Source organism: Adiantum capillus-veneris, chromosome 14 (assembly GCF_014529385.1).
Source record: "Adiantum capillus-veneris isolate H3 chromosome 14, ASM1452938v2, whole genome shotgun sequence".
Taxonomy (NCBI): Eukaryota; Viridiplantae; Streptophyta; class Polypodiopsida; order Polypodiales; family Pteridaceae; genus Adiantum; species Adiantum capillus-veneris.
The window spans coordinates 55,846,777-55,861,160 of record NC_140944.1 but is presented as its reverse complement, the minus strand read 5'-3'; the positions used below and the strand labels follow the sequence as shown (position 1 = coordinate 55,861,160).

Sequence of the window (14,384 nt, the reverse complement as noted above, 5' to 3'; positions counted from 1 at the left end):
GCTATGTGTATTTATACCAATGCATCTGTAGCTATGCTATTATGTGTGATATGTAGCAAAATGTAATTCTAATGCATTTTTTTTTCAAGCAGACGGAGTATTTCTTGAAGTTTAAAGATAGCCACCCACATGTGACAATTGGGCAAAGGTCCTTTGAGAAGCTGAAGCCTTGGTTCGTGCGAAAGTTGAAAGATCGAAATACTTGATGTTGTGTTTATCATATCAAACTGATGTATCTCAAAGATGCATTTAATGTTATGCGCTCATCTGCTTTTGGTTTTCATGGGAGGTCATGTACATGTAAATGCAATGTTTGCAAATCCGATGGGGTGAATGCAGAATGTCTTGCCGTTGAGCACTCGTTTTCAGGGATCACGAAGTTGTGGGAATCATGTGTATGTACAAAGGTTGAGGGGGATATGTTCCATAAACACACCTTCTTGATGGGCCAATGAAGAAACTGTGGTGTGGAAAAGCTCAGCCTTTGTCCACGAGAACTTGCAGAGATGACAAAGACAGTTCCACTGCAAGTCTTCGAGGACATTAAAGTTCAAACTAAGCATGGTCTAAATAAGAGAAAGATGTTGTCACTCAAACAGGTGGCTTTAAGTGAGCTGACAGGGAGGATAAAACATGACATCAGAATCTTCATCGAGCACAATTTCACTTACAGATGGCAGGCACATCAATACAGAGAATGTTTGAAGGTGTTTCCTTCAGATACCATTATATCTGTAGTAGACTTTGCTGAAAATTACTCGTTCAAAGAGCAAAATGAAGTACAATCCATGCATTGGCATACAGATCAATGCACCATCCTTGTTCACATAACATACATGCGTGACAACGAAGATGACAGTATTATCAAGCATATGCATTTCTACATCTCCGATGATAGGCAACATGATACGCTATTTGTCCATCATTGTTTTCTTCTTTGTGATCAGTGGCTTAAAGACCAGGGGCTGAATTTCAAGAAGCACTGGGTGTGGTCAGATGGTGCAGCCTCGCAATTCAAGGCTACAAGGCCATTTTACTTTGTTGCTAGATATTACCAACTAACAGGTACAGAGATGACATGGAATTTTTTTGGCTCTGGCCATGGCAAGGGGGAGCATGATGGCGCTGGCGCTGTGATAAAGAGAGCCCTTACACATGAACAACTCAAGAGTAATGGAGTCGTTCTTAGGCAAGCTGCAGACGTGGTTGCATTTTTTACGAGAACAATGTCCAATGCTGCATGTAGCTCTTATGCACAATCCACTAAAGCAGGTCCTACTATAAACAGAAAATTTTGGCTAGTGAAAGAGACAGAAGTGGACAGGTCTAATCTATGGGTTTGTGAGAGAGTACCAGGATCTCGATCACTCCATTGCATTTCAGGCTTTTGTCGTCATGATCCTACTCAATTAAGGACCAGGCGGCTTTCTTGTTTTTGTGATGCTTGCATGAAGGGCCATTGGAGGACTTGTTCCAACAAATCATATGCAGGCAAGTGGACACATAAGGCATTGAAACCACTCTCTGAGGTAGCAGAAGAGACTGAGGTACCAGAAGATGAAGCTGCAATGTTTGAGGGATCCCAAGATATGCTGAGTGAGTATCTCATTGAAGGTGATAACTTTGCAGTCAATGCAGACGCTGGCAATGCAGAAGGTGTAGAGTTCTTTCTTTTGAGATGTACAAAGAGAAAGTGGATGACAGATTGCATCTTAAGAGATAAGTGGAAAAACAAATGTGATAAAAACACTTATGTTGTCACAGGGTGTTATTATCAACAGCAAGAGGGGGACCCAAATCACTACACTCTACTTGATGATAGGGGAGTTACTAACCTGTACTCTCACCTTGTTCTGGCAATCAAGTTTGACATGCGTTTGGTAGATGCTACCTCAAAGACATATTATTTATCTCCGGAACTACATGAAACCATTTACAATGCCATGCCCTATGAAGCAGCATGATACCTATTTAACATGCTTATATTATGTTCTATATAGCCTTCACCATTCAGTACCTCCTTACACATGTCCATTGTGCTATGTATCACATAGCACACAACCACATAGAGCACATAGCATAGAATCACACACATTTCAGATAATGAGGTTACTATCGTGAACATGTTGCACCTTGAAAAAATTTAGCCAAGATATTTTTCGGAAACGATTGGGAAGAAAACATTATCAAGAGCATCCCATTCACTTTCTTGATGAATTTCAAGTAAACATGTCTCATTCTTACAATCATCTCACTCTTATGAATAGCTACCCATTGGGTGTTATGGAGTTGTGTACATGCTACTATATGTGATATGTAGCCAAGTAATGTGTCAAGATAGTCCATTGTCTCTACCTACGCTATTATGTGTGCTATATTGTACAAGTGTGTGTAATAATAGCCCAATGTCCCTGTCTATGCTATAAAAGGACTCTATTGTAGTAAGATAGCAACATGTGTGCTATACAATAAAAGTGTGTGTATCACATAGCACAATGTTCCTGTCTATGATATGATGTGTGGTATGTGAAAGAGATATATTACATATTGAGAGCACTATGTGTGCCATATAGCGTAAGTGTGTGTAATAAGAGGCCAATCTCCCTATGTATGCTATTATGTCATAGTATTTCTTGCAGTATGAGTGCTATATAGCATAACTATGTGTAATAATAGCCCGATGGTCCTGTCTATGCTATTATGTGTGCCATGTAGCAGGACTCTATCAGAGTATGACAACATCATATCAGCAAAATAAAATTACATCATATCACCAAAATAAAATTACATCATTCAATCATTAAGTTTAGAGAACTTTGAACAGGTCAATTTTTTGTATAGTAATCGCAAGTACATTCAGTGCACAAAATGCTGTATACATGATTCCATAACCACAATCAACCTTCCTTACATACTTCTCGTTGACTTCTATAGTGGCTGATGACACAAGCAGACACACTGTCCGAAGGATTTTCAAACTAGTTCATCTTTGCATAAGCATTAGGGCTGGGTGAGACTGTCCACTTGACTAACCAAAGGAACAATGTGCTAACCAGGTAAATTGGGGACTGACAAATATCTGCTGGTTCAAATGAAGTAGGACAGACACAAGTCCCGGGAGGGTTGAGCAGACACTTGTAGAGTGTGTCATCCACCACCAGTGTATTATCAGAGTTGAACTTAGGATGGTGCTTCCAAAAGTCTTTCAAACACTTGAAAAATATGGGCTTTGCGTTATCTCTACATGGAGGGATCCCAGGAACTTCATTTAGATTGAAGCTCGACTCTCTACACCCCTCTTGACCGATAATATCGAGGAAATGCTGCTTGTTCAGCCTAGGAAAGCATGCACTCAAAGCAAGTGCTAGATTGTCCTGGGTCATGCAGCTCCATAGTGCAACTTGTGCTCTTTGCAGCAGTGCATGCAAAAAGATTGATGCATTGGGCCTGACCACATATTCAAATTGCATCTTTCCTGTAGCATTTGGCGCAGTGACTACCTGATACCTTGATCTTGCCCAATCAGGAATACTGCTTCTCGCTATTCCTTTGTAGAAGGAGACCTTATACCTCCTTATGAGAAGCCCAGTCACATCCAGTATGATGCATAAATTTTCCCTTCTCTTCTTGTCCTCAAAAGACGCAGGAGGCAGTGCAACAATCTGTATTGGCATTACCACAAGACACGGCCTCTCTTGCCTCTCATATTCATGTCCATTTTTGGCCTCTTTATCAGCATTCTTTGTACCTACCTCATCTATATCTGTAGCAACCGCTCGACCCATAGGGACCTCTGGACTTTTACCTTTGGTATTCCCAGCAGTGGGATCTGTACAAGACTCGGTTGTATCATGTGCAACTGCCTCTTTCGTGTCCACAACAGCCATGAAATGTTCTCCCATTGTCTCTCCCGATTGAGCTGCTCTACAGTGGGCACCTCTGCGCCTTTCCGTGCCTCATTTTTTTGCTCTATACATGCCTCAATTGTATTATGTGTATTTGCCTCTTTCATGTCCATAGCAGCCACGAGAACTTCTCCCATTGCCTCTCCCGATTGAACTGCTCTGTCGTATGCCTCAACTGTGTCGTCAGAAGCCACGACATCACCGTTACCCACTGTTGAGCCTATTCCAGGTACTCTCTTAGTGAGGTCCTCCTCACCCAAGCCTCCCATATCTTCAACAGCGGCATCTGTACCCTTTGTCTCCTCTGCATCAACAATGTCATCAGCTGCATCACTTGGACAGACCACCTGGGCTTGAGCTGTGACATCACTTGCACCCACTGCCTCACGTGTTCCAGCTTCTCTCTCAATGAGGACCTCCTCACCCATGCCTCTGGTATCCTCAACAGTGGCATCTGTACCCGTAGGCACAACTGCATCAAGAAGGGCATCCATGACAGCATGAACAATACTTTCTGTTCCACCATCATTAACATTGCCATCAGCAACAGCATCTGTGCTAGCATCAACTTCCATAGCATCCACAATGTCATTTGTGTAGGCATCAACTACCGTAGCATCAGCAATGGCATCTGTGCAGGCATAAACTGTGGTAGCATCATCAATGGCATCTGTGCCACATTCAATAGTGGCATCTGTACCCATAGCCACAATTGCATCAAGAAGGGAATCTATGACAGCATGAACAATACTTTCTATTCCACCATCATTAACATTTCCATCAGCAGCAGCATCTGTGCGAGCATCAACTTCCATAGCATCCACAATGTCATTTGTGCAGGCGTCAACTACAGTAGCATCAACAATTGCATCTGTGCAGGCATCAATTGTGGTAGCATCATCCATGGCATCTGTGCCAGATTCAACAGTGGCATCTGTACCCATAGCCACAACTGCATCAAGAAGGGCATCTATGACAGCATGAACAATACTTTCTATTCCACCATCATTAACATTTCCATCAGCAACGAAATCTGTGCGAGCATCAACTTCCATAGCATCCACAATGTCATTTGTGTAGGCCTCAACTAGCGTAGCATCAGCAATGGCATCTGTGCAGGCATCAACTACCATAGCATCATCAATGGCATTTGTGCCAGATTCAACTGTGGTGGGAGTGGGTAATGTACCCTTTTCAAGTTTAGCACGGTCAACATTTGTATGCACATCATCATGCACAACCTTCACATCAACTGCATTAGGCACATTTGGAACAAATTCAGCAGTACTAGTAGGTGTGCAGGGATCAACTGTATCAAAAGACTCTTTTTTTTTGCATGTAACCCCCCTGGAAGCTGTAGCACTCCCTCTTGAATTCTTCACAGGATAAGACTGAGCCAGTGAACCTACAGACCCCTCAACTGTATCAAAAGACACTTTTGTTTTGCCTATAACCCCCCTGGAAGCTGTAGCACCCCTTCTTGGATTCTTCACAGGATAAGATTGAGTCAGTGAACCTACAGACCCCTCATCTAGAAACCCTGAAGAGCGAGTGCGTCTCATGCAAGTTCCTCTTTTTTCAGCTTCTTGATTATCTACGACAAGAGAAAGTAGAAACATATTACTAAACATGTACAGAAAATAAATCAAATAGTTTGCAACTACTCGATGCAAAGAATTAAGAGACATGTCACTAAGAAATTCCAACACTTGATTCATCAATGAGCATGGATACAATAGGGGTGCAATGGATTGCACATGCCTTCTAAAGACATCTTCTAATTGCATGAAGTTACAAAAAAAACACACTCATTGCTTTGCATTTGGTTTCTTTCTCTTCCTAAATGAATCAAGAGGTATATCCATTGTGGGACTTCCACCTAAGTTCTTGGGAGTCGATTTCTTGTGCTTTGGTGTTGGCTTCTTCCCCGCTGGAGGGGGTGTTGCTTTCACCGCATCTGCAACTGCCTCATCTGATGCATCATCTCTAGTGTCCACACTTGGTGATGCTTTGGCACTCAACGGAGAACGCAACAGCCTTCTTGGAGTTAGTTGTTGCCTAGGTGATTTGACTGCAGAAGACTTTGCCATCAAGATGTCTTCAACTACTCCACGTACTGTATCCCATACGGCAGACTCCGCTTCAAGGGCTGGCTGCATCCCGCGGGTAGACTCTGCTTCAAGGCCTGGCTGCATCCCTGGGTTAATCAGGCCATTCTTCCTTGTGGAATGCATCGTCTTGTTGGAGACAGCATGCGATGATTGTTCTACAAAGAAATCTATTTACAAAGTCTCACTTGGAGTATCCCAAAATACACACATAAATACTGATTTTGGTACCTACCAGTGGCCTGCGTAGAGACTCTCTCTGTTTTTGTCCTCGATGATTCTTGTATACAGGTCTCTGCTGCAATGTTTGTACCTGCAAATGATTTCATTAAATGCACTAGTTTAAAGTACCAATGGAAAGTGGGCCTGCAATAGTAGTGACACAGTGACTACCTGCACTTGATTCTTTCATCTCACTCTTCACCTTCAGACCAATCATATGCTTATCTCTAGGGGGAACAGACATGTTGCAATCTAGTGCAACACAATAGCCATAGTCCCTACATACATGCGCAAAGCATAGCATATGGTACACATGGGTGTAAGACAGGGAGAATACATCCAAGCTTCTGGCATCGAACGGGAATCCACATCCTACACAATGTTAGAACCCATTAAGTGCCACCTCGCTAATGCTCTGCTTAAATCCTCAAGAGGAAAAGGCTTCATCAAACTGGCTCCCACGTTATGTGAAGTACTCTCCATGGTAACACAAAATTTAAAGTTCTCTGATTCTTGTGCTATGTTGGTCTCTACTTCTGCAAGTAGTGCCTGTGAAACAAAGAAGACAACACATCTAATTTAAGTCTTAATAACCCAACAAAAGCAGATTGCTGAAAAGAATATGCAGCGTGAATCTTATCCCTTATTTTCAATACCACATATAAGAAAAGCACTTACTCTATATGCTATAAACACAAGCTTGATGTGGTATATGATATGCACTGTGCTATATAGCACATAGCACAGTCCAAGTATAATGTGCTATAAGTGCTACATAGAGTATGCACTGTAGATCATAGCAGAGAGACTTTTTAAAATACCGGATATAGCCCAAACATTTTCTCTATATATGCTATATAGCACAAGCTTGTTGGGTATATGATATGCAGTGGGCTATATGAGACATAGCACATAGCATATAGCACAAATATTGTGCTATGTAGCACATATCACAATTGGTGATGTGCTATGTAGCACATAGCAATAGAGATTGTGCTATATAGCACAATTCACTATTCCACACACTCCAGGGCTATATTGTGAACATATAACACCCCAAATGTGCTATTTAGCACATAGCACATAAAAAGATTGTGCTATGTAGCACATATCAATATTTAACACACACTTCAGGGCTATACTATGAGCATATAGCATACAAGTATACTATATAGCACATATTACACATGTCCATTGTGCTATGTATCACATAGCACATAACCACACAAAGCACATAGCATAGAATCACACACATTCCAAATAGATGAGGGTACTATTGTGAACATGATGCACCTAGATTGAACTATAAAGCACATAGCACATAACCACACATAGCATATAACCACCCACTCCATGAAGATGATGGCTATGTTGTGACCATATAGCACATAGCACATAGCATATAACCACCCACTCCATGAAGATGATGGCTATGTTGTGGCCATATAGCACATATTTTGTGCTATATAGCACATAGCAGAAGTAGAATATGCTCATACAGTACATAACCATACAATCCATAACACTCTAACCACATAACCACATGGAAGTGAACCACATACTCCAAAACAAAGTGAAGCACATGTAGGAGGGTATGCACCTTTGCTTTAGCCACATTGGCTTCTAATTCAGCAACGTTCTCTCTAGTAGTACTCGAGAACTGTCCAATCAAATCAATCAGGCGTTGTCGAGATACAGGGTCTTGCACGCAATCAATCTCCGTTTGCAACTTTATGGACAAAGTGTTTGAGCTTTGAGCACCCTCAGCCCTATGCAATTCTCTGACTTGATCCTCTACCTGCTTCTTTGCACCCTCAAGTCTTGACTTATAGTCTTGCAATCTGCCCTCTGCAATATTCTTCATTTCTACAAGTGCCCTGCTATCCTCCTCTGCCAATTGTACCAGGCATCCTCCTGTAGGCACGCTTGACAATGGTACAGACATACCTTGTGTTTTCAATGATGACCTGGTAGAGGCAGCAGTGGTTTTGGAACCTCTCCCTCTACCACTCATCTGCTCTTCCCACCTCTTGATCTTGTTTTGCAAGTTGTGTCTTTCTTCTGAGGCTCTCATTGCCCTCTCTGCAAAGATAGCCCAAGAAATTTGATGTTTGCCAAATTCATTGCAGTTTTCCAATGCAAAGGCCTTTGCAAATTGAGTCCCTACTTCATACATGAAGGGACCCTCCTGGTAGACATCCCAGTGTCTCCACACAAGCTTTTGTAAGAACTCCGACCGAGCATGGTATGCCTTCACTTTCTTCTGGCTACCCGAAAAAGGCTTTGGGCATATAAAGATAGCTTCCCAGTCCTCCTCGGAGATGTCATTGTTTCCTGTCAAGCTACGCGGATCAACTCCCTCCAATGGCAATCCACGCTCCATATGAAATTCCTCGGCAAGACGACAAAACTTCGTATGAAAAGGTGGTTCAATGTTCCTAACTAGACTGCTGCTTGCTTGAATCGGATGCTTTGAGGAAGGTGCCATGATGCAGTCTCAAGTGATATACATGCACATCCTCCAATGAACTCATGAGACGTGGTGTGCCCTCGCTTATCATCCCTGCTAAAAAGAAACAAGAACTTCATGGGCCTGCTCTTGTAAGCAGGGCATTCAAGGTGATGTGCTATGGGATTTGCCCCAAGATTGCATGCAGCTTGTGGACTAGCAAATTACCTCAGGAGCTCGCCTCTTGTTGCAAATGAGGAAGGTGTGGCACTCATGCAGCTTCAAATGCAGCTTAATGTAGCTAAATGATCCCAGGTGGGGGGCGCGTGCTCAAGCAGTAGAGAGTGTACATGTTCAATGGGAGAGACATACCTCGAACAGAAGAGGGCGGTTCCTGCAATTTTCCTTGAAGCAGCCAAGCTTGCACAGTAGACGCTCTAAGCACAGTAGACCTTGAGCACGCGCGCGCGAGAGAGAGAGAGAGGCGGGGGGTCGGGGGGCACGGTGTTTGAAACTGCCAACTAATCATGAAACAAAGTGGGTGTGTGAAGGCTGAATTTTTTAGTAAAAAATTTTTTAGAATATAAATTTGGACTTCTGAAATATGGCACCAGTGACCACACCCCCAATGTCATGCTATGCTATTTAATTATATCACATATATAGCTTTCCACCTATTCATGCTTTCACCCATGGAGATCACTAGCGAAAAATGCGGCGCATTATGACAGTGCCCTTCTTCACAAACAAAGTCGTGCAACAATCTAGAGTGCATTGGGAGGAGGAGATCAATTCTGCAATTCAGGATCTCAAGACCAAGCCTGGAGCAACCACAACACGAGTTGTCATGCGGTAGCGCTTGCAAATGCTCATGTACAACAACATGTACCGCATGATATTCAACCGCAGATTTGAGAGAGTGGATGACCCCCTCTTTGTTGAGCTCAAAAGGCTGAATGGTGAGAGAAGCAGGCTTGCTCAGAGCTTTGAGTACAACTATGGTGATTTCATCCCAATTCTTTGGCCCTTCCTTCGCAAGTATCTCGAGCTTTGTCAGAAAGTGAAGGATGAGAGCCTCCGCCTCTTCAACAAGCACTTTGTAGAAGAGCACAAGTAAGCATCGAAGATAATTCTGTTGCTACAATTGTGTTTTGATTGTACTTCCTAATTGTCAACATATAACATATTTCTCTGTAGAGTGTCAAAATCTTGTAAACCTAGAGCTCCCAGCTGCTTATAGAGCTCTCTTATAATATGTCTTCATCTGCGTGGAAGCCATGGTTATTTTGCCATGGATATTGTGAATTTCACCTGATGTCCACTTTCTCTGTGCAGGAAGCTCATCAGAGCCAATCCTTCCTCGCATGATGAGAAGTGTGCCATTGACCACATGCTCGCTGCTCAAAAGAATGCAGAGATTAATGAAGATAACGTTCTGTACATTGTCGAAAACATCAACGTCGCAGGTAATTAATTAACATGTAATGCAAAACTTGTGTCGAAAGATTCAGATGTGGTCATGTACTTTCTTACTGAATTCGGTTGAGTTCACATGACATCTTTCTCTGTTGTATGCCTTGTGCATCCATTGAGACTACCTTGTGGTCCATGGAATGGGGCTTGGCGGAGCTCGTCAACAATCCAGACATCCAGAGAAAGGTCCGCGATGAGTTGAACACAGTACTAGGCAAAGGGGTACCCCTCACCGAACCCGACGTGCCACGATTGCCATTTTTGCATGCTGTGGTGAAGGAAACAAAGCGCTTGCACATGGCAATCCCTCTACTGGTGCCACATATGAACTTGCATCAGGCAAAGCTTGGAGGGTACGACATCCCAGCAAAGAGCAAGATCCTGGTGAATGCATGGTATCTGGCCAACAATCCAGAATGGTGGGAGAAGCCAGAGGTGTTCAATCCAGAGCCATTTCTTGGGGCCGAGAAGATCGAAGCCATTGGGAATGACTTCAGATTTTTGACGTTTGGAGTTGGGAGGAGAAGCTGCCCGGGAATTATTCTAGCAATTCCCATCGTTTCCCTTGTGCTTGGGCGCCTTGTACAGTCGTTTGAGCTCCTTCCTCCCCCGGGGCAAAGCAAGGTGGATATAACGGGCGATGGAGGGCAATTTAGCTTGCACATTGCTAAGCACTCGGTCGTAGTATGCAAACCCATCAATTGATCGTTTGAGAAAACTCCTTATCAACAGGTGCCTGAATTTTGTAGCTAAATAACTCCATAATTACAGCTTGAATTTCATTAAAACATTTGCACCATTGATTATGCAATGTAGCCTCCAACATGTTTTAACACCAATATGTTTTGTGTAGAGAATTCACATGCAATTCTATTGTGACATTCATTTCTCAATAATCACAACGTCCAATCCACTGTCATCGGCTAAACCTTGTCATTGAGCTTTCAGACACAATTAATTCGAGCCTGTTCCCATACGTATATCCTACAATCAATGCAAACATTATAATTTTTTTTCTCAAAGAGCTCGTGACTTACAAGCTGCTCCTGCATGCTCGCAGCTGTATACATTTTACTTTACTCATTAACACATTCTACAACTCCGTCAAAGTCACCTGGGATTCGAACCCTGCCCCTCCACATGCCATGCACACGTTCTCCTGGAAAGTTTTCCAAGCCTTTCAAGGATAGAATGATTTTTTTTCTTTAATGGCATGCAACCATACGTCAATCAAATAGTGAAACACATGAGGCCATAAAACACACAAAACAAGCATATGAAAGAAGCAAATGATACAGCATGCACACGTAGAAACATGCAACAATGCAAAAATAAAATAACGTACTGTCAAATTCCAGCTATTCTTGTAGAACACACAAAAAAACAAGTCAGTTTGATTCGTCCAATCAATGCACACATTAAGATTCACACTCTCAATTTTGTGGGATTCGCGTATTGAAATCCATATATAGTGTCGTGTGCATTCTTAGGTCTACTGTACGCTGACGCGTCATCGCACACCACCTCAAGGCCTCCTTCGCATTGGGGTGTGGGTCGATTTGCTCCAAAGGCTCCGGTTCACCCTTCATTGCACAAAATTGTGCAATACGCAGTAAGCGCTAATAACCAAGGGAGCAAAGGGAAGATTTACATTGAGGTCGCGGAGAATGCGCCATCGGTTTTTCAATATACTAAATGCATTCTCAACCTTAACCCTACCCTTCGCAATATGTCTATCGAAAACATTCTTTTGTGGCAGGTCTCGCCCACCTTTGGATTTATAAGCTTTGAAAAGAAAACTCGTTGGCTTATACGCTGAATCTCCCACAATATACGGCCTCACTCTCAAGCCGCTCACTTCTAGAAGAGGCGTATTCAAAACCTCGTTCCGCTTCATTTGAGCATATATTGTAGACCCCTTGAAGATTGTGGAGTTGTGTGTGCCTCTTGGTGCACTACAAACCACATTCCAAAATATGTTTCTAGAGTCAACAATGCCCTGAAGAAGAATGTTGCGTAATCCACAGCGACTAACATATTGTGCAGGGAAAAAGTCACCATGAGGCTTGCGTTCAAGCTTTATGTGAGTGGCATCAACTGCACCACACATGTTCGGTAGGTCCGTAATGTGGTGAAAATCTTCTATGATCTTTGCTAATCGCCATCCCGAAGGCGTCTTTAAGCGGGTGCGGACATGCATCTCCTGAGTGCTGAGTGCTCTAATGATAAGGTTGGTGCACTTTCTAATGGTAGAATCTCCCATCCCAAAAAATGGACATAATGTTCTTGCGGAATGCCCATGTGCAATTCTCCATAGTACGCAACCAAGTGCTTGATCAGCTTGAATGGGCACCGTAGACCATCCATGCACATCAGGACACGGGAGATGAGGCAGGATCAATTCTTTCAGCTCATGAAATGCCTCGTAAGACATCCTATAATACGTCCTAAAAATAGCTTGACAATTTACTCCTCGTGATGTCCAAATAGCTGAGTGGATGACATTCCAAAATGTCACCTGCCTAGGGAAGCACCACCATATCCATACTAGCTCCATCCCAATCAAACCCTCCTCTATCAAACCAAACATGGATGCAATGCAACAGACTACACAACCAATCAAACAAAAATACATACACTGAATTTTATGCCTTCTACGATCCTGTCCTGGGTCTTCCTCACTAGGGGAAACAAGATGCAGATTTAGCAACAACAAAAGAAGTAGCTCAGCTGCATCAATATCATTCATCCTACATTTCCAAAAAACAAAATAACGCAATAAAGAATAATACCAAGAAAAAGTCCGATTCCATTTAATTCCTCCATCCCTCGCTCCCTCCCTCAAAACATTTTTATGGCGATTAGTAAAGTACCTTGGGTTTGGTGACAATCTTTGCGAGGTCTTGTTCAAAAATTTTATGTACATCTCCATGAGTCGAGACTTCTCATCCATCCTAAGCTTCAACAATCTTTGCTCTTGGGCAGCCCGCTCCTTCTCGCAGTCTTTCATTGTTTGGGCCATCCCTTTCATCCCCTCCCCGAGCACTTTGGCAATAGATCCTAGCGATGTGCGTTTGGGCTCTTTCACTTTTTGCGCTTTAACTCCATGAAGGTCTTGGACCTGAGGGATCCGTGTTGCATCCCTCGAATCTATTGCGCCAGCCACACTCTTAGTCTCCTCTACAATACTCTCACCCTCACCTCCACCCTCACCCCCTGTCTCCCCACCAATCTCTCCCTCCCCCTCATCCTGTCCATCATTGCAGCAATCTCCATGTTGAGTGGCCTGACTCAGTGCATGAGTGCTTTGCGAGCTAGCAGTATTAAAGGCTCCCAGAATCCCAACACATCGTGGAGTGGATGACCACAAAGTGTCGACCACCTCGAACTATTCCCATGTGGCTCTTACCCCCCCCCCCCAGTGGTTGTTGTTTTTTATTTTCCCTAAGAGTGTCTATGCGGTTCCTGACCTACTCTGGTGTGAAGGTGCCAGTAACCTCATTGTTTAATTGCAATGTAGCTTCGTCCTAGTCGTTCGGTCTCAAATTTCCTTTGTTGATAGAGACCATTGATCTTCGTAGTGTTTAAGCAAGGTCGATGTTGCGGTCTCGTCCCACACTGGTGTCACCACACGAAGGCGTTTATCCCCCTTTGTCGACTCACATTAATTAACACATTCTGCAACATCACATTTCTCTACCTCTTTGCAGACTCAAAGGCCGCATTTCCCTATCTTCGACAAGCACTTGAAAGAGCTGACTAAATTGGAGGATAATCGTATGATGGCATTGTCTTGATTGCTCTCATAGCTCTGTCAGAAATGCCTTGCCCAATAGGTGAGTGCATCTAGAGATAGGCCTTCCCTTAGCATCTGGTATAAATAGCATAGACCTTCCTTGCTACAACTATATTCTTGGAAGTATCCCAAGCCCACAAGCCTTCAAGAAGCGGAGTTGGATGGGGCAGACGGCGACGCCCCTCGGAAGGTTTAGAATGAGGGACCATTCCCAGTGATGCTTGCGACTAAGCTGGCGACCGGCGGAGGCTGGGAGCCAGTCTTGGGATAGACTTTAGCACACGAGGCCGGACGGCCGCCGTGCGATGGCTTCTTTATTCCAAGAATATACTCCGACCGGCCGACGATATTGAGCACATGATAGCCGGTCGGCGCCCAATTGCTGGCCGGCCGTCAGGCCGCAGGGAGCTTTGAGTACATGGATAGTGGCC

General features: G+C 43.5%; 1 protein-coding gene and 1 pseudogene across 1 annotated transcript; one reads left to right on the top strand and one right to left on the bottom strand.

The window, feature by feature from the left end:
- The first annotated feature begins 9,429 nt into the window (after positions 1-9,429).
- LOC147442410 (trans-cinnamate 4-monooxygenase C4H2-like) lies at positions 9,430-10,862 on the top strand. The gene is made up of 3 exons (XM_086529659.1): positions 9,430-9,797; positions 10,020-10,150; positions 10,270-10,862. Exons 1-3 carry the CDS (start codon positions 9,550-9,552, stop codon positions 10,860-10,862), a joined length of 972 nt encoding a protein of 323 aa, XP_086385785.1. The 5' UTR covers positions 9,430-9,549.
- Positions 10,863-11,742: 880 nt separating this feature from the next.
- On the bottom strand, positions 11,743-13,726 carry LOC147442409 (uncharacterized; annotated as a pseudogene).
- Between the last annotated feature and the right edge of the window lie 658 nt (positions 13,727-14,384).

What these genes read in the sequence shown, in the direction of transcription:
- LOC147442410 (XM_086529659.1), top strand. Translation starts at nt 9,550, where the DNA reads ATGCTCATGTACAACAACATGTACCGCATGATATTCAACCGCAGATTT. An exon ending in CACTTTGTAGAAGAGCACAA is followed by an intron (nt 9,798 to 10,019) that starts GTAAGCATCGAA and finishes TTCTCTGTGCAG; the next exon opens with GAAGCTCATCAGAGCCAATC. An exon ending in CGAAAACATCAACGTCGCAG is followed by an intron (nt 10,151 to 10,269) that starts GTAATTAATTAA and finishes TGCCTTGTGCAT; the next exon opens with CCATTGAGACTACCTTGTGG.